Consider the following 21547-nt stretch of genomic DNA (forward strand, 5'->3'; position numbering starts at 1 on the left):
GCCACAGGAATGGAAAAGGTCGGTTTTCATTCCAATCCCAAAGAAAGGCAATGCCAATGAATGCTCAAACTATCACACAATTGCACTCATCTCACATGCTAGTAAAGTAATGCTCAAAATTCTCCAAGCCAGGCTTCAGCAATATGTGAACCGTGAACTTCCAGATGTTCAAGCTGGTTTTAGAAAAGGCAGAGGAACCAGAGATCAAACTGCCAACATCTGCTGGATCATCGAAAAAGCAAGAGAGTTCCAGAAAAACATCTGTTTCTGCTTTATTAACTATGCCAAAGCCTTTGACTGTGTGGATCACAATAAACTGTGGAAAATGCTGAAAGAGATGGGAATACCAGACCACCTGACCTGCCTCTTGAGAAATCTGTATGCAGGTCAGGAAGCAACAGTTAGAACTGGATATGGAACAACAGACTGGTTCCAAATAGGAAAAGGAGTATGTCAAGGCTGTATATTGTCACCCTGCTTATTTAACTTATATGCAGAGTACATCATGAGAAACACTGGGCTGGAAGAAGCACAAGCTGGAATCAAGATTGCTGAGAAAAATATGAATAATCTCAGATATGCAGATGACACCATCCTTATGGCAGAAAGTGAAGAGGAACTTAAAAGCCTCTTGATGAAAGCGAAAAAGGAAAGTGAAAAAGTTGGCTTAAAGCTCAACATTCAGAAAACTAAGATCATGGCATCCGGTCCCATCACTTCATGGCAAATAGATGGGGAAACAGTGGAAACAGTGTCAGACTTTATTTTCGGGGGCTCCAAAATCACTGCAGACAGTGACTGTAGCCATGAAATTAAAAGATGCTTACTCCTTGGAAGGAAAGTTATGACCAACCTAGATAGCATATTAAAAAGCAGAGATATTATTTTGCCAACAAAGGTCCGTCTAGTCAAGGCTATGGTTTTTCCAGTGGTCATGAATGGATGTGAGAGTTGGACTGTGAAGAAAGCTGAGTGCCAAAGAATTGATGCTTTTGAACTGTGGTGCTGGAGAAGACTCTTGCGAGTCCCTTAGACTGCAAGGAGATCCAACCAGTCCATCCTAAAGGAGATCAGTCCTGGGTGTTCACTGGAAGGACTGATGCTGAAGCTGAAACTCCAGTACTTTGGCCACCTCATGCGAAAAGTTGACTCATTGGAAAAGACCCTGATGCTGAGAGGGATTGGGGGCAGGAGGAGAAGGGGATGACAGAGGATGAGATGGCTGGATGGCATCACTGACTCGATGCATATGAGTTTGGGTGAACTCCAGAGTTGATGATGGACAGGGAGGCCTGGTGTGCTGCAATTCATGGGGTCGCAAAGAGTCGGACACAACTGAGTGACTGAACTGAACTGAACTAATCCCAGGCTAGCCTAATCTAATCACACACATCCTTAAAAATGAGGAACATTCTCTGGCTTGAACCCTAGAGATGCAATAGGAAAGAAAGTAAGAAGAGATGTTGCAGAACAAAAAGCCAGAGAAATTCCAAGGGCAAGGTGGATTTGACATGCTGTGGCTGGCTGTGAGAGGCAGGGGCCACAGCAAAGAGCAGACAGAGTCATATAGGAGCTAAGAGTGGCCCCCAGCTGACAACCAGCAAAGAAGTAAGAACCTCAGTTCTACAACCACAAGAACTGGATCTGCCAATGCTTGAATGAGACAGGAAGAGGGTTCTCCCCAGGGGCTCCCACTAAGAGCCAAGCCAGCTGACATCCTGATTCCAGCCTTATGAAAACTGGAGCTGAGAAACCAGCCAAGCAATCCCACATTTCTGACCTACAGAACTGTGAGGGCCCACGTTTGTGTTGCTCTGAATTGCTGATAAGGTTGTGATAATTCATTATAGCAGCAATGGGAAACTACTACACAAAGAATCCAGCATTTTTATGTCTGCTCCTTGACTCAAGAGGGAAGAATCCAAGTGCCTCTCAACTTGGCTTCTAAATCACATTGAGCTGAACCACAGCATGTACCAAAGATGAAATGTATTCCTAGAACTCATCTCTACGCTACCCATTCCTCCCAACTCCCCTCCCTTTAGCAAATAATAAACTTTCAAAACATTAGGGTAAGAGCCATGCAGAAACAATGTTTCTAACTTCTAGGGGACAAAGGCAGACAAAACAAAGAAATCAAACAACCAGATGGAGCCTGATGGGGCCTCTGAAGCTTCAGTGCTGCTGCTAAGTCGCTTCAGTCCTGTACGACTCTGTGCGACCCCAGAGACAGCAGCCCACCAGGCTCCTCCATCCCTGGGACTCTCCAGGCAAGAACACTAGAGTGGGTTGCCATTTCCTTCTCCAATGCATGAAAGTGAAAAGTGAAAGTGAAGTCGCTCAGTCGTGTCCGACTCTAGCGATCCCATAGACTGCAGCCTACCAGGCTCCTCTGTCCATGGGATTTTCCAGGCAAAAGTACTGGAGTGGGGTGCCATTTCCTTCAGTAAGAATTACTAAAACATCTTATATGAGATGCATGATCGAACCTTTCCTGATTTCCCAGGGCTCCCTGACTCTAGGATGTATTTGGAGCCTTGGAGATATTAAGCAGCTATACTAACAGAGCCTACCAGTTGTGGATGCTATTATTTCTTCTCCTGGGATAGTACCCACACCAAGTCAGTCTTTAGATATTTTGTGTATCTCCCTAATTATATCTGAATATATCATATATTTAGTTGTACTATTCTCCAACATAATGTGACCTGTCTTGGTTTTAATACCTGTTTGTAATTTTTTTATATTCTTTTCATTAAGAAGTGGACTCAAGTTTTCTCCTCTTGATTATACGCTAGCCTTGGTGACTCAATTCTAAAGCATAAAATGCAGGAGAAATAATACCACATGACTTCCAGCAATCAGAGAAGAAAAATAAATAAAAGGAATCTAGATTGGAAAAGAAGAAGTAAATCTCTCACTGTTTGCAGATGACATGATCCTTTACATAGAAAACCCTAAATATACCACCAGAATATTACTAGAGCTAATCAATGAATATAATAAAGTGACAGGATATAAAATTAACACACAGAAATCCCTTGCATTCCTTTACACTAACAATGAGAAAACAGAAAGAGACATTAAGGAAACAATTCCATTCACCATTGCAATGAAAATAAAATATTTAGGAATAAATCTACCTAAAGAAACAGAAGACCTATATATAGAAAACTATAAAACAATGATGAAAGAAATCAAAGATGACACAAATAGATGGAGAAATATACCATATTCATGGATTGGAAGAATCGATATAGTGAAAATGAGTATACTACCCAAAGCAATCTATAGATTCAATGCAATCCCTATCAAGCTACCAAGGGTATTTTTCACAGAGCTAGAACAAATAATTTCACAATTTGTATGGAAATACAAAAAACCTCGAATAGTCAAAGCAATCTTGAGAAAGAAGAATGGAACTGGAAGAATCAACCTGCCTGACTTCAGACTATACCACAAAGCTACAGTCATCAAAACAGTATGGTACTGGCACAAAGACAGAAATATAGATCAATGGAACAAAATAGAAAGCCCAGAGATAAATCCACGCACCTATGGACACCTATCTCTGACAAAGGAGGCAAGAATATACAATGGATTAAAGACAATCTCTTTAACAAGTGGTGATGGGAAAACTGGTCAACCACTTGTAAAAGAAGGAAACTAGAATACTTTCTAACACCATACACAAAAATAAACTCAAAATGATTAAAGATCTAAACGTAAGACCAAAAACTATAAAACTCCTAGAGGAGAACATAGGCAAAACACTCTCTGACATAAATCACAGCAGGATCCTCTATGACCCACCTCCAAGAATAATGGAAATAAAAGCAAAAATAAACAAATGGGACCTAATTAAACTTAAAAGCTTTTGCACAATGAAGGAAACTATAAGCAAGGTGAAAAGATAGCCTTCAGAATGGGAGAAAATAATAGCAAATTAAGCAACTGACAAAGAATTAATCTCAAAAATATACAAGCAGCTCCTGCAGCTCAATTCCAGAAAAATAAATGACCCAACCACAAAATGGGCCCAAGAACTAAACAGACATTTCTCCAAAGATGACATACAGATGGCTAACAAACACATGAAAAGATGCTCAACATCACTCATTATCAAAAAAATGCAAATCAAAACCACAATGAGGTACCATCTCACACCAGTCAGAATGGCTGCTATCAAAAAGTCTACACACAATAAATGCTGAAAAGGGTATGGAGAAAAGGGAACCCCCTTACATTGTTGGTGGGAATGCAAACTAGTACAGCCACTATGGAGAACAGTGTGGACATTCCTTAAAAAACTAGAAACAGAACTGCCATATGACGCAGCAATCCCACTGCTGGGAAACCAGAATTGAAAGAGACACGTGTACCCTGATGTTCATCACAGCACTGTTTACAATATCCAGGACATGGAAGCAACCTAAATGTCCATTGGCAGATGAATGGATAAGAAAGCTGTGGTACATATATACAATGGAATATTACTCAGCCATTAAAAAGAATGTATTTGAATCAGTTCTGATGAGGTGGATGAAACTGGAGCCTATTATACAGAGTGAAGTAAGTCAGAAAGAAAAACACCAGTACAGTATATTAACGCATATATATGGAATTTAGAAAGATGGTAACGATGATCCTATATGTGAGACAGCAAAAGAGACACAGATGTAAAGAACAGACTTTTGGACTCTGCGGGAGAAGGTGAGGGTGGGATGATTTGAGAGAATAGCATTGAAACATGTATATTATCATATGTGAAATAGATCGCCAGTCCAGGTGCAATGCATGAGACAGAGTGCTCAAAGATGGTGCATTGGGATGACCCTGAAGGATGGGATGGGGAGGGAGGTGGGAGGGAGGGTCAGGATGGGGAACACATGTACACCCATGGCTGATTCATGTCAATGTATGGCAAAAAAAAAAAAAAAAACCCTGCAGTATTATAAGGTAACTAACCTCCAATTAAAATAAATTAATTAATTTTTTAAAAATAATACATGACTTCCAATCCTAGGCAATTAAAGGTGATACAAGCTCCCCCTGGTAAACACATGTGCACCCTCATTCCTTCTTTTTCGGGAAACTTGCTCTTCAAAATTTCTTGCTCAATCAGCATACCACAAAGAAACCCAGTACACATGGAGAGGCCACAGCAGGCCTTCCAGACCACAGCCAGCATCAATCATTCTAGACTAGGAGAGGAAGCCTCCCATGTGACTCCAGCCCCTGCCACTGTCTGACAGCAACTGCAGGCAACACCATGAGCAAGAAGCACCCAGCTGGGCCCAGTGACCACCAGAGCCACGCCAGAGAAAAATGAATAATTATTGCTGCTTTAATCCTCTAATTTTGGGGGTGATTCATTACACAGCAAAAGGTAACTGAAACACTGAAAAGCTGCCTGTCCACGGATAAAGTCCTAGCCAATGGGTTGAATTTCTCCAGAAAAAAAAAAAATGTTTTATTTGCCCAACACAGAGGTTTTAGAAGTACCAAACCAGAATTCCTTCAAATGAGGCATGCAATCAATCACTAGTTCTCCATGGTCTCCGTCACTCCTTCCCATGTCTAGGTCAACATGTGTCAACTGATTGGGCCCTGAAGGCATATGAGTTTGCACAACTTACCTCCCAACAAGATTTTAAGTTCCTCTTGGACTAAGACTATTGCCTAAGTGGTATATGCTGAGCAAAAATTCATTAAAATCTATTTAAATCATTGTATTGCTATGTATGCATGCATGCATGCTCAGTTGCTTTAGTCGTGTCCAACTCTTTGTGACCCTATGGACTATAGCTTGCCAGGCTCCTCTATCCATGGGATTCTCCAAGCAAGAACACCGGAGTGGGTTGCCATGCCCTCCTCCAGGGGATCTTCCCCACCCAGGGATTGAACCCACATCTCATGCATCTTCTGCAGTGCAGGTGGAATCTTTACCACTGAGCCACCAGGGAAGCCCATTGCTATGTATACATCTACTTAAATAAACAAAGGGTGTCATTCAAGTGCTTTAAATTCTTTTTCTTATGTCTTTACCATGTTCCTGCAGTCTGTGCTTGGGAAGGATTTGATAGATGAGGTATGAAAAAGGTCTCGTATAAATTTCAAAAATATATGGAGATGAAATTGTACTGGACAATGGGATATGTGAAAGGAATATGATGATGAAATGCAAAAATCTAAAGGAAAAGACACTGATACTCTGATTTCTTTGAACAATATAAAATAGATATATGTCAAGCTAAAGTTTCACATTTTACCTATTAACTCTTAAAGACAGTCTAGGGAAATGTGGAATGGGAAAACCATAGAGTATTTACTGCTTTATTTCTCATATCCTGCAGATTGCATCCGTCCCATTCCATGCTGTGGGTAATTCTGGGCAGGACCATAATCTGTAGAGACATTTGATGTATTTTTACATATTTTTCAGAAGCTAGAGGAAAAAAAGAACCAGACATGTCTAGTCACAGTAGAATGAGAGTGAGTTAATAGGGAGGCTGGCTTAAAATCACTTCTGTCAAAGAAAGAGGATCCTAAGGGAAAGAAATTACTTTTGACTCAAGCTGAGCAGTGAAGTAAATCCTCTATTTTTAAGCAAGCTGATGAAGTGACAATTCTGAGAACCAACCCCTAAATATGTACCTTCAGGGATGACCACCCAATTAATTTCATTCTTGCTGACATTCCCCATCGTGTTAGAAACTTCTTAATGCACATTAGTGCAGCTAAAATGGATTCCATGAGAATGAAAGATAAAGGGTGTTTATCTCCTATACCCACAAAGAAGCAAAACATTTATTTCAGGGCTTTGTGGAAATATAACCACGATGTGCTGTTCAAAGAAAACCAGAGTAGTGGAGCTACTCCAGAATCATCCTCACTCAATTAACTCCTGAATTTGCAGACCTAAAAAGATGTCAATTACAGTTACCAGGTATCATGAAGCTAAAATTCGCCACAATGCCTGAAAAGGACCCACCCGAAATTTCTTAAAAAAAAAAAAAAAGTCTATCATACCACTGTACCATGCAAAGAGAATCTTAAATTTCTTAATGTTGTTTTCCCTGAAATAAGACATATGGTCTGAAGAATGACTAGCACTGCACTGATTTTCATTCCAGCAGAACTTTTCCAGAAACATTAACCAATTTAATGTTCTTGTGAAAGAGGTTATTTGTTTTCACTGACAGAGAAGGAAAAGACACAAATCACACAGTTTGCTTAAGCCCACAGTCAGTCAGCACTTTTCCGAGGCATAAATATTAAAAATAGTCAAGGCCATTAGAGTCTTACAGCCCATAGGCATTTTAGGATGATGTTAAAAATGGCACATTTAGGAGTTTATAAATTAGCAAGCCAGGCCTTGCTATATACCCAAATGAATAATGACATTTTGAAATTTAAAAAATTAACTTGGCAGCATCTCAAATATAGAAGAAACCCTGAGAAGACCCTGAGAGTTCACAAAAATACTGGTGAGAAGCTTGAATTTTTCATAAGTTGCAAAAACAAGAGTTTGAACTTATCTGAAGTAGACCTGAAGGGGCAGAACACTTTACTTACTACATGTAGCTGCTCATTGAGATACTGGAAACTATTAATATGTGAAGCTGTGAGATTTGAGAAGCTAGTTTAAGAATCCTAAATCTAACATTTCTGTTGAATAGTTCAGATTGGAATGAAACAGGCAAGATGGCCTGAAAGATACCATGATGAGAAGAGAAAATGAAGGACAGTGGGGCAGTTGGCTACTCATCAGCTATGTGTCATTTCCAAAGAAGTTCCAAAGCCTTCTGCTTCCTTTCTTTGGGCTTCTGAGTGGAGTCAGGGATAGGTAAAGGGAAGAATTCAGCTCCAGGCCTACTCCTTAAAGTTAAATACTTTTACTTTGCAGATGGATGCTGTAAGAAGATTTGAAGGGCAGAGGGCAGGAGGGCTAGACGGGAGCCCTGGCTAAGAGGGAGAGGCAGTAATCATAGCCTTAAGCCAAGGGATGGTCAAGGGCCTAGAGTTTTTCCTAGAGGCCAGAACAGAGGTGGGAGTTGGAAGAGAGTAATGAGAGACCCAGAGAGCATAAAAAATCCAGCGAAAAATCTGGAGACCAGAATTATCAGCCAAGGTTAACACATGGGCCATGAAAAAAAATTTGGGCCATAGAAGTCAGGCTTCCAGTTATGACACACGAAAAGGTCAACAAATCCTTTCCACCAAAATCAGGTATAAAAATGGACAAAATAGTCAACAAGCAACTATTTTAGGGCCCTGGAGACTGACTGAAGGCAAACAACACATTGAAAAACATTTAATTTTGAAAAACAGCCAGAACTTAAGAAGAAGTAGAATAGGAGTCTGTGGCCTTCTTGCCCAGGACTCCTCCCATCCCTCCCAGTTCGATCAGAGAGAACTTATTTGACTACGATAGGACTGGCTGGAAAATTAGCAGCTCTGCTGCCACAGGGGATGAGCTCACTTGGGGTCATGGTAGAAAGTTGCAGCTCTGTCAGCTAGAAGTGATAAACTTGGTAGAAAACAAATGAGGAAAACCCACACCTTTGTTCCCCTGAAGTTACAGTTCCCATTGGGGAAAGTGATAGAGCAGCCAGAAATGTAAAAGGGAGATAGTGTAACTGAAAGAGTCAGAGAAGCGTGGAGATAAGCTCTCCACACATCCCTGGCTGCGTGGGAAATTAGGCATGTGTACAGGGGAGACCCCAGAGAGACCAGTGGAAAGTAAACTGCAAGGGTGATTGAGAATGGCTTGTGACTTGGAATGCACTCCGAACCCTGACACAGATCAACTGGCAGAGGACTAAGCCGTGTAGACACAGAGACAGCATTCATGAAGTGAGGCTAAAAAACAAAAATAAGAATTTAAAAAGTGAGTAGAGACATCCATGGCCACAAACTGTAGCCAAGACAGATTCTATAGAGTAAGTCCAGGAAAGTAACTTTTTAAAACGCCTCAGAAAAATAAATCAGAATCCACAGTTGCTACAATACATTGTCGAAAAGGTCATTTTCAACAATGACATAAAATAATGCTAGAAGAAAAAGTGTACAAAAGGAAAAAAAGCAATCAATAAAAGCTGACCCTGAGTGAGCCCAGATGCTAGATTTAGCAAAGACTTGAAAGCAGCCATTGTAAATTAGTTCAAAGAATTAAAATAAACTGTATTCAAACAATTAATGGAGAATATGATGACAAATGACAACAAAGAATCTTAACAAAGAAATAGAAATTATTTGTTTAAAAAGCAAATGGAACTTTTGAAGTTGAAAAGTACAAAAATCAAAACAAAAACTGTGTTAATAAGTCAAAAGCAAATTTGAGAATGCAGAAGAAAGAACTGGTAAATTTGAAGATGGCTCAAAAGAAATTACCCAATCTGGAGAAGACAGAGAAAACAACCTTGGAGAACTGGGTCATAGCGGAACAGAGTACAAATATCAACAGGCAGAATGGAAAGTAATGTAAACCTGAGCTGAAGAATTTCTCAGTTGTAAGCCTCTTGTTCATTTTGTAAAATGGGGATAATAAATAGAACCAACAACTCACAGAATTGACTAGAGGATAAATATGAATTAAAATATATAAGTCACTTCCCAGAACATTATAAACACATAATTTTTAGTTCCTGTCATCATCATGATCATTGAGAATCACAACTGGCCCTGACCCCAAAAGTTCCTAGTGAAACCTCCCCACCTGTAGGAAAAGTTTCTACCAGTACTGGGAAGAGCGTTATAAATCACAACTGCTACTGAAGGAAAACAATCAGAGCTTCAGTTCTTTGATATGCATTCAGTTCAGTTCAGTTCAGTTGCTCAGTTGTGTCCAACTCTCTGCGACCCCATGAATCGCAGCACGCCAGGCCTCCCTGTCCATCACCAACTCCTGGAGTTCACCCAGACTCACGACCATCGAGTCAGTGATGCCATCCAGCCATCTCATCCTCTGTCGTCCCCTTCTCCTCTTGCCCCCAATCCCTCCCAGCATCAGAGTCTTTTCTAATGAGTCAACTCTTTGCATGAGGTGGCCAAAGTACTGGAGTTGATATGCATTAGCTCAACAAATATCCTAGAGTTATTCCATAATCATAGGCATACCTTGGAGATTGTGAGTTCAGTGATAGGTCGCCATAATAAAGCAAACATCACAAAATTTTTTTTGGTTTCACAGTGCATATAAAAGTTACATTTATACTATACTGTAGTCTATGAAGTGTGCAATGGCATTATATCTAAACATTTATGTACCTTAATTTAAAAATACTTTATCATTACAAAATGCTAAACTTCATCTGACAACAGAGGGTTGCCACAAAACTTTAATTTGTAAAAAATGCACTGTCTGCAAAGTTTGATAAAGCCAAGTGTAATAAAATGAGGTGTGTCTGTATACAATTGTTTCTACATTTGTAATCATACTTTATTTTTTAGATATTTGTTTTTAAGATCTTCAAAAATTTCTGTCCGAGTGTGAAATTCTAGAGCAATTTGTTTGTTTTTATAAATATATTCACACACACACTCACAACGAAATCGGGAAATGATTTGAACATTTGTATCTTAATTAGCCTTCTTTTGATATGTATTGATGCTAAGAGTGGGGAAGTCATAACTAGATTGAACAACTGATTCATACAACATCAGAAATAAGAGTTGCTAAAAGGTAACACAGATTTTGCCAAACCAAAATAATTGGCAAGCCAGCTACTCTGACTTGAGGGGAATTACAAAGTTTGATTTAAAGAGACTCCACTATCCATCAACATATTTATCTCTTTCACTTTTAATTTCTTTTTTTTTTTTTACTCACTCTGTTTTGGGAACAGCTTTTCTCAGCCAGAAGAAATCAGTCTGTGCTAAATACTTGCGGGTTTGCAGGACGTTGCCAAAGTAGTCAGATTCTGAAAACTTGATCTGAATAAAACAAACCACAACCATCACTGTTCTAAGTGTAGATAAGAGATGGCTCTGAAAAAAAGAAAAGAATTCAGCACACAAAAGAGCGGCCAGCAGAGATACCGCACTCCTTGCATCATCTCTCAGCCATCACTGGTTAACCAGTATTCACAAAACCATGAAATTTCACCTCAGTGATTTTTCTCTTAAAATAAAAAGCTCAAAAATCAATATGGTCAATTCTGGATTACAATTTTAAAAAAATAAGAGAAGCTGCACTACTTTACAATGCATTTCATTTGCTTTACAACTGAAAAATCTACTTTAACCTTTACAGAACATATTAGGTTTGAAATTTCTTTGCCTACATGACTTCTTAATCTTTTTTAAAAATGTGTACTTTATTTATCTGTCATATAGGTTCTTCTAATAACACTCAGTTTAGTCAGCTGAAACCTCGTTTAGTTCATAGATGATGATTTAGCCAAATGGCAAAATCCAATTTATTGTAATCAGTATTTGTTCATGAAGGGAAAAAAATGAAAGTGATTCAGGCTGATTTTCTACCCTAAGAGTCACTAGAATAATTTAATTATTAACTGAAATTATCTATCAACACTCAAAAATGATCTGGTCACAAAAAATTCATGAAATGACAGAAGCAAAGTATATATAGCTCACATAGAAAAACAGGAAGTTGATAGCTCACAACAATGCTGATTAAAATAGGGAAAAAGACATAATTGATTCTTGAGTTCCTTTTTGTTGGAAGGAGAATGGCAGACAGTTTTAATTCTATAGGCACTATCTATAAAACTAGCAGTACTTAAATATTGTAAATAGTATCTGTGTAACAGTAAAAGCAATGGTTTGTAGTGCTCCCTGATACTTCGGTTTTAAATATATTAAAATGTAGCAAATAAAATAAGAATAATACACATTTGAAGAAGCAAATAATCAAGAGTAATCATATTTTATTAGCTGTAATATTTTTGTAAATTTAAGCCATGATATTCTTAAAAGCAAAAATTGAAATACAGCAAATGAAGGTATATGAGACCCAGAGGCATCACATCACAGATATGAATGAATATATACAACTTGACAGTTATAAACTTGACAACAGCCTGTTTGTTGGCCAATGTCTGGCTCAGGTTTCTCTTTTCCCTAACATATCACGGATATTCATTTTGTCTGCAGAGTAACGTTTGTTACTCATCTTAGCTTAACTTTAATTACTCATCTTAGCAATCCTTCCAGGGGACCATGCCAATATATACAGAAAAGAGTAAAATAACTAAAGCCACAGAGAGTGAGAAAGGCAGGAATGAAAGGATCAAATCCTGGCATCTTTGGCAATCCAGCTGGCCAAGAAGTCAGAGAGATAAGACTTCAAATTGTCCCTCCCTCAATCCTCTTAGGGGTGGTGGCTGATAAATAAACCGAGGTATAGTCTCCTGAGCCTTCCCTGGTGGCTCAGATGGTAAAGTGTCTGCCTACAATGCAGGAGACCTGGGTTCAATCCCTGGGGAGGGAAGATCTTCTGGAGAAGGAAATGGCAACCCACTCCAGTACTCTTGCCTGGAAAATCCCATGGACGGTGGAACCTGGTAGGCTACAGTCCACGGGGTCACAAAGAGTTGGACACGAGTAAGCAACTTCACTTTCACTTTCATAGTCACCTAAAGGAATACCACACAGAAGTCTAAACAAATTGTCTCTATGTGTGAACATGAAATAATTTCAAAGGCAATGCTGAGAACATTAGACTAGTTGTATGCATTAGAGAACTTAAAAATTTTAAACTAATTAAATAATACTATATGTTGTTTATGGGCACATACTTATGTAGCAGAAGCATAAAGAAATGCATGAAAATGAGAAACACTGAATTCAAGAGAGGATATCTAGGGAAGGAGACAGCCTGGGGGGAAGGAGACAGGCAGGGAAGAAGGCCATTAGGTCAAGGAGGATTACACGAAGAATTTCCAATGTATCTGCTTTATTCACTTAAAATGTATGTATGCATGTATACAGCTAATATGGCAAATATGTTTGATATATGTTAAAGCTTGAGGTGTTCAAAGTATGATTTTATATGCTTTTCTGATGTTTGAAATGCTTTATAATAAAGAGGAATCTTAAAAATCAATTGCATTTTAGGTAGATGTTTATACTCAGCCTCAGATGAAACAGAGTAAATTCCTTGTTCAAATAAATGACCTTAACTACAAATCCTAATACATTCCCAGATCACACAGTTAAAAGATGTGTCTGCTGTTTAATCATTTTTTAGCTTTCGTTCCCAACACAGCTCTGTCAGAATTTTTAGAATATGATTGCAACTGATAGAAAATTCAGATATGTTCTTGGGTTCACAGCATGTCCTGGAAAATGCTCCCAACAGAATTTTCTTCAAAAATACTAACTTTTTTTTTGTACTATCAATGGGGTCACTTGTTACTTTTAGAAGAGTTTGCTAATGGTACTTTCCTGTTCCATTTGGGGGAAAGAAAAAAAAAAAAACCTTGACATTCAGGTTGTTCTACAGATATTAAATGTAAAATTTTCTTTAAAAAAAAAAAAAAAGGAGTTCCAAGTCTAAAAATACTTTAAATAAATATGGTCCTACCATAGCCATGGAAATGATATGGAGAACAAAACTTGGAGGCAAATAATGACAATTTGCCAACAGCTTACCTATGTTCAGAGGATACATTTTAAATTGTTTTTATTATTAAACTGAGCATAGCTTCTATTTCTTAGCCTGGTTTGGTTGATCTATTCTATTTATTCAATGGAAATCACAGGTCATGCTGCTGCTGCTAAGTCGCTTCAGTCATATCCGACTGTGTGACCCCAGAGACGGCAGCCCACCAAGCTCCTCCGTCCCTGGTATTCTCCAGGCAAGAACACTGGAGTGGGTTGCATTTCCTTCTCTAACGCATGCATGCATGCTAAGTTGCTTCAGTCGTGTCCGACTCTATGCAACCCTATGGACAGTAGCCCACCAGGCTCCCCTGTCCACAGGATTCTCCAGGCAAGAATACTGGAGTGGGTTGCCATTTATTCAATGGAAATCACAGGTAATAGGGGACAATTTTTACCTTCTCCTGTAAGACAGGTTGAGTGTTCGGGGATAGGAAAGGGCCATATGGGAAACAGAGATGGAGAGATTAGGGAACCTGGCTATATCATTCAGTCCACATCATTAGGCTCCTGCTTCAATGTTATTTTCACTGGCCCTAATAAGAAAACTGATGATTCAACAGAAAGAGTACAGGGAAGGAGGAGGAGAAGCTGTGATTAAATAAATCAGGGTACAGTTTACTTACTATCAGACAGCTGTTAAAATAATGGTAATGAAGGCTATGGAAGACAAGGACGAAACAATCTATCAACTGTAAAGGTCAGTGTACAAAATTATATATAAGCATCAATTACAGCTATACAAAAATGGAAGGACAAAATAACACACTAAAACAGAAGTATGTATTATTATGTTTGAATACCAACATTGAGGGTTTTTTTCATTCCTTTTTTCTATTTCTCAAATTTTCCATCATGTGATAATTTCAAGCATTTCAATAGGACCCTGAAGGAGAAAAAACTATGAAACCTAGCAACCATTGGGAAAGTTCTGCTTGTTGTAGAGATAGCAATAAGAATGAATGTGCATGAATATTTTAGAACCACTTATGATCTTCCCAAAAAATGTTTTAACTTTGAAAGTGACAATAATTGGCTCAAAAGTCTCTTGTCCTTTCAGTTACTGGTGACAATCTAGGTCAAGTTGATAATGACTTTCAATCAATTGTATCTCCCAACTTTTATTGGGGCTCTCATGTCATTTTCCAAGAATAGCTGTCCAAAAGATAAAATCTAGGGGAATCTGATTTTCTCTTGGTGGACACCCTATCCTGGATGCCTAGCACCAAATGCAACAGACTAAATAGAAAAATAAAACTATTACCCTTCTCAAAGGTGTGGAACACATAATAACAGCAAAACAAGGCAATGTATTCAGCTTCTCTGTAGGATCAGTAAATACAAGTTGATAAGCCATTTGGAGAAGGAGATGGCACCCCACTCCAGTACTCTTGCCTGGAAAATCCCATGGATGGAGGAGCCTAGAGGCTACATAGTCCAGACATGACTTAGCGACTTTACTTTCACTTTCAAGATACTACATGAGCCAACAGGAAGTACAGATTCTAAACTACTTTTTAAGTTAACCCATTCAAACATGCTCAGCAATATATCCAGACACCTCTAGGAAAGATTTTATTTTAGGCAGCAAAGAACTGTGAAAGCTTCAATGGCATCCAGATTTTAGAATTATGTTTTCCTTTATTTAAATAGCAAAGTAATATGCAAGATTGCTGTGTTTAGATGGCTTTGCTGTAAGTGGTTATGTATGTATACATATATACACACCTACATACAGGGATGGTGTTCACAATGTTTAACAACCTCCATATACAGAACACTGCGGAAGATAGAATTCCCACAAGCAGCCATGCAAGGGTGACTCTGAGGGAGCATCAGCTAGCACACCAAGCAGGAACCAGATGAAACCAGATGGCCTGCTGCCACCACTGGGGATAAAGGGGAGTCCTGGGCTGCTGTAGCCAGCGGAGCACTGAAGATGGAGGCTGGTGTGCAGGAGGGATGGGGGATGGGCTACAAGGCTGGTGGGCACCAGTGCACCTCCCTCCAATGCCCACTCTTGCCTTTCCAGGGTCATGAGGGCCAGAGATCACTTGAGACAGTTGGCCACAATGGTTCATTTTGTGTTTTTACCAAGGAGTACAGAATGGTTTCAACAACCTGTTTTTCTAGAGCACTCCACCTAAGTATCACCTCACTCTTGCATAGTGGCAACAGCACTCTCTGTCATTTATGCACACATAAAATATATTCACACATAAACACACAAGTATTCCACTGGTAAGAGTAGACCAAGACCTGCCCCAGAGAATATTATGTGGGTTCACATATTACCTAGACATTTCTATTCACATATTTATGTCTGTGTATCAAATGTATGTGTGTATCACTCACCAGAAACACTGATCTCTGAAAAATTACCCACATCCTATTCTCCTAAGTCTGATAGCTCAGCTGGTAAAGAATCCACCTGCAATGTGGGAGACCTGGGTTCGATCCCTGGGTTGGGAAGATCCCCTGGAGAAGGGAAAGGCTACCCACTCCAGTATTCTGGCCTGGAGAATTCCATGGACTGTATAGTCTACATGGTCGCAAAGAGTCGGACACAACTGAGCGACTTTCACTCACTCAATTCTCCTAAGTAAATGGATGCCGGCTATGATGCTGACTTGGGCTCCTACTGTAATTCGCCACTGGCTTTCACAACAGTGAGTGATGTGCCTAATGGGCTCGATTATTTACCTATTGTCTCTCAGATACACGCTCGCCCTTTTACTTGGTTCTGTAATGCTGGGCTGTGAATCTGAAAACCATGTTTCCCAGGCGCCATTGCCAGTTGGCTTCCTGCCAATAGGAGGCACTGAGGGAAATCAGCCAGTGGCAGGAGGGGAAAGGGTGCTGTGCTTGTTCTCTGCAGTTCCTCTTTCTCCTTTCTTCCAACAATGATTCTGGAGTGGCAGTTCCTCCTCTGCTCTCGATGGTACCACCACCTCCTCCCTTTTGCATCCCTAGACACAAGGAACATCACTGCTTCCTGGAAAAGTTATTAATCTCTGGTTTACCTCACCTTCCAACCTATTTCCTGTATTAAATCTCCTCTCTTTGAAATACCTGGTGTTGTTTGGCTTTCCTGGCTGATACAGAAATCTCCCCCAAATTGGGAAAAACTCATTCTTGTGTCTCTCTCCATTAAGGAGCAGTGAAGGTACACTTTATAAGGTTTGTCTGAACGTAGACTGATGTCTTTCTTTTGGGGCTGAGTAGCAGGCTTTCCTGTACACTACTGGTGTGTGTGTGTTAGTCGCTCAGTCGTGTCTGACTCTTTGCAATCCCATGGACTGTAGCCCACCAGGCTTTTCTGTCCATGGACTTCTCCAGGCAAGAATACTAGACGAGTAGCCATCTTCTGCAGGGCATCTTCCCGACCCAGGGATTGAACCTGTGTCTCCTGCATTGCAGGCAGATTCTTTAGCGTCTGAGCCACCAGGGAAGCCTGTACACTACTGGAGGTTCACATAAAGGGCATTGCCTTTCTTCTTGCTCTTTGAAAAAACTACAAAAAGACAGCTGTTCAGAAATACTTTGCTGGCTATCTTAGTTTACCATTTCATGCTCAGAAGAAACATTTTTTTCTAATTTACATTTGCCTGTGAGTTCTTTTCCATTTGCTCTTATCTTCACATGACCCCAACTTCTGTTTTCAGCCTTTCTCCTTGTTGTTGTTGTTGCTCAATCACTCAGTTGTGTACAACTCTTTATGAACCCCCAGACTACAGCATGCTAGGCTTCTCTGTCTTCCACTAATTCCCAAAGTTTGCTCAAATTCATGTCCATTGAGCTCATGATGCTGTCTAACCATCTCATCCTCTGCTGCCTTCTTTTCCTGTTGCCTTCAATCTTTCCCAGCACCAGGGTCTTTTCCAGTGAGTTGGCTCTTTGCATCAGGTGGCCATCAATCCTTCCAATGAATATTCAAGGTTGATTTCATTTAAGATGGACTGGTTTGATCTCCCTGCAGTCCAGGGGACTTTCAAGAGTCTTCTTCAGCACCACAATTCAAAGGCATCAATTCTTTGATGCTCAGCCTTCTTTATGGTCCAGTGCTCACATCCATACATAATTACTGGAAAAACCATAGCTTTGACTAGACAGACTTTTGTCAGCAAAGTGAAGCCTTTGCACTGTCTAGGTTTGTCATAGCTTTCCTTCCAAGGAGCAAGCATCTTTTAATTTCATGGCTGCAGTCACCAACCACACTGATTTTGGAGCCCAAGAAAATGAAATCTGTCACTGCTTTCACTTTTTTTGCTTCTATTTGCCATGAAGTGATGGGACCAGATGCCATGATCTTAGTTTTTTGAATGTTGAGTTTTAAGCCAGCTTTTTCACTCTCCTCTTTCACCCTCATCAAGAGGCTCTTTAGTTCCTCTTCACTCTCTGCCATTAGAGTGGTATCATCTGCATATCTGAAGTTGTTGATATTTCTCCCAGCAATTTTGATTCCAGCCTGTGATTCACCTAGCCTGGCATTTCACATGATGTACTCTGCGTATAAGTTAAATAAGAAGCGTAACAATATAAAGCCTTGTTGTACTCCTTTCCCAATTTTTAACCAATCAGTTGTTCCATATAACATTCTAACTATTGCTTCTTGACCCACATAGAGGTTTCTCAGGAGGTAGGTAAGGTGATCTGGTATTCCCATATCTTTCAGAATTTTCCACAAAGTGTTGTGATCCACACAATCAAAGGCTTTATCAATGAAACAGAAGTAGATGTTTTTCTGGAATTCCCTTGCTTCCTCTATTTCCAATGATCAATTTCTCCTCACCTTTTATCTAATCCATTCCCCAGTCCCTATCTTTCCTTTTGTGTTTGTGCCTGATGAATCACATCTTTACTTGCAACAAATAAAGTAAGCTGCTTTTCATTTGCAACAGCCTTTCCTGTTCAGAGTTTGTATTAACAGAAATTTCTCAGAGGCCCTATAGTAGTTCTTATCTACATATTTCTCAAAACCGAAAACACAGTCCCATTGTGTATCAGCAATACTTTAGTCCTTTTGCTATTAACCTTGGTGACACTGTTACTATCTATCACACCAAGCATCCTTCACCTATTTTCAGGTTTTCTTTATCAGTTTCTGAGCAGAAATGGATTTTTTGCTTCTTGCATTTGTATTTTTTTCACTGTCTTTTTTTAAACTGTTAGAAATTCTGTGGCGTAATTGTGTTTATCTCAGTAATGAGTCAGATGAAAGCCATTTCTTCACAAAAGTACTTTAAAATCTTGGTGTATAATGTCTTCAGTTCAGGCTGTGGAGACACGAGGAAATATACCTAACACTACATCCTGTCTGGCGTCTTGTCTCTTTTCACAAAAAGTACTACATTTATTGAACTTTTAAATTTGGGGCATTCACTTTAAACAGCAGCAGGCTGCCAACAAAACTTGATCAACTAAACACTGTGAATGAGCCCTGAATGCTATCTTATTGGATTAAGGCTTGAGACTGTTCCATCTGTGCAGCCTCTTAAATCAATTTCAGGCACATGGATACTATATGTGTTAATTTGTAATGACTTCTCCAAACCAAAATAATTTACTATCGGAAGTGAAAATTGAAGAAGCTATAACTAACACTTCTAGTGTGCTTTCCTGTGTGCCAGGACCAGTTCTATATACTTTAAGTATGTTAACTTATCTGAGCCTCATAGCAGCCCTGTAGGCAGGGACTGATGATGGACAGAGTTGGTGATGGACAGGGAAGCCTGGCGTGCTGCAGTCCATCGGGTCACAAAGAGTCAGACATGACTAAGCAACTGAACTGCACTGAACGGAACTGAACGCAAGGATTATTACTATCTCCATTTTGATATGAGGAAACTGAGATGAGTAAACTGAGGCACAGATAGTATAACCTACCTCAGGTCGCACAGCTAGAAAACAGAAGAATAGGGATTTAACTCCAGACACTTTGATCCCAGGATCCATGCTCGTAACCAATACAACAAACTGCCTCTCAAATCTTCTCATCTGCATTCATTTTTTAAAAATATGTATTTTGGGCTGTGTTGAGTCTTAGTTGCAGTGCACAGGACCTTTCACGGCAGCAGTGCGGGATTCTCTCTAGTTGTGGCACACAGAGCACACGGGCTCAGCAGTTCCAATGTGCAGGCTCAGTAGCTATGGTGCACAGGCTTAGTTGCTCCATGGCATGTGGGACCTTAGTTCCCCAACCAGAGATCGAATCCACGTCCCCAGTATTAGAGGACGGATTCTTAACCACTAGACCACCAGGGAAGTCCCCTCCTCTGCAGTCCTGACTTGAGATGTTTGCCAATCACATGTAATTCTCCAGGTTCTCCTGCTGAGGTACTTTGTGACCTGGTGATGCTCTTCTTAGCAACAACAGTTCTCATTGCTGCTAAGTTATAGCTATCATTTATAGGGAGATGACTTATGTGCCAGACATTATGCTAGGTGCTTTTACATTTATTTAATCTCATTTAAAAGATGCTTGCTCCTTGGAAGAAAAGCTATCACAAACCTAGACAGCATATTAGAAAGCAGAGACATTACTTTGCCGACAAAGGTCCATCTAGTCAAAGCTATGGTTTTTCCAGTAGTCATGTATGGATGTGAGAGTTGGAGTATAAAGAAAGCTGAGGGCTGAAGAATTGATGCTTTTAAACTGTGGTGTTGGAGAAGACTCTTGAGAGTCCCTTGGACTGCAAGGAGATCAAACCAGTTCATCCTAAAGGAGATCAGTCCTGGGTGTTCATTGGAAGGACTGATGCTAAAGCTGAAACTCCAATACTTTGGCCACCTGATGCGAAGAACTGACTCATTTGAAAAGACCCTGATGCTGGGAAAGATTGAGGGCAGGAGGAGAAGGGGACGACACAGGATGAGATGGTTGGATGGCATCACCGACTCAATGGACATGAGTTTGAGTAAGCTCTGGGAGTTGGTGATGGACAGGGAGGCGTGGTGTGCTGCAGTCCATGGGGTTGCAAAGAGTCGGACATGACTGAGCAACTGAACTGAAACTCACTTAATCTTTTCAACAATACTAAGACTTGACTATTATTATCTCCAGTCTTCAGATTACCAAAGGGAAGCCAACTGAAATTTAAAAACTTGCAGTATCTCAAATAACTAGTAAGTGGAAGCTCCAGAATCACTCCAAAGCCTGTGCTCTTACCCAGTTAACAATATGACCTCCATCCCTTCACTCATCTCAACCCAACCAGCTCTGGGAAAGCAGTTCCTACCCACTCTTCAACTCACTCCTCTGTTCCTCCAGCAGGGGTGCCTGACAAGAACCCTGCAAAACCCCTTGTCTGATTACAAGCAGAGTTTCCTAGACCCAGATTTCAGTCCTGGCTCTGATGCTTGGCAGGGCACTGAGGAAATCACTTAACTACTTTGAGTCTCTATGTCCTTTTCTGCAAGACTCAGATCAATACCATTTATTTCGCAGGTTCAGTGTGGTGTTTAAAAGATAATGTACATGAATGTGTCAGTATCTTTCATCATCATACTCATGGTGAGATTTTTCAGGACCAAAACAATGTGTAATAAGATGGGCTGTCAGAGCTTTGGGATACTGTGAAGCACAATTATTTTCCTCTAAAGCAATAAGATCAATACTTTGGAAGGGCATATCTTGGAGCCAAATGGAGAAACTTTCAAATTAAAGTTTTCACTCACTTTTGGATGATCTTATAAAAGTCCAATGTTCATGTACAAATCTAGGATTGCTTGTTAAACCACAGTCTCAGGAAAGAGCTACACTACAGAACCATAGTTATTTAATTAATTTTTTTAAACTACTTTTTCAAGAAAATCTAGTGAATGGTAAAAAGAGGGGGTTTTGTGATGAAGAAAAGTTCTTTACCAGAACTATCTGTAGGAAAGCAAATGACAGTGGTTATGATTAGAAAGGCCTGCC

The 21547-nt window shown here is 39.9% G+C and overlaps 1 protein-coding gene across 5 annotated transcripts in view; it reads right to left on the reverse strand.

Annotated features, from left to right (window-relative positions):
• Positions 1–21547, reverse strand: part of PHEX (phosphate regulating endopeptidase X-linked) — a 227582-nt gene that overhangs the window by 50571 nt on the left and 155464 nt on the right. For 4 of the 5 annotated variants that reach the window (XM_055565587.1, XM_055565586.1, XM_055565588.1 and 1 more), the window contains exon 15: positions 10835–10992. In XM_055565587.1, the coding sequence (XP_055421562.1) occupies positions 10835–10992 (158 nt within the window). The remainder of the gene's footprint in view (positions 1–10834; positions 10993–21547) is intronic. The other variant, XM_055565589.1, reaches the window with a different exon arrangement.

Source organism: Bubalus kerabau, chromosome X (genome assembly GCF_029407905.1).
Source record: "Bubalus kerabau isolate K-KA32 ecotype Philippines breed swamp buffalo chromosome X, PCC_UOA_SB_1v2, whole genome shotgun sequence".
In the NCBI taxonomy this organism is placed as follows: domain Eukaryota; kingdom Metazoa; phylum Chordata; class Mammalia; order Artiodactyla; family Bovidae; genus Bubalus; species Bubalus kerabau.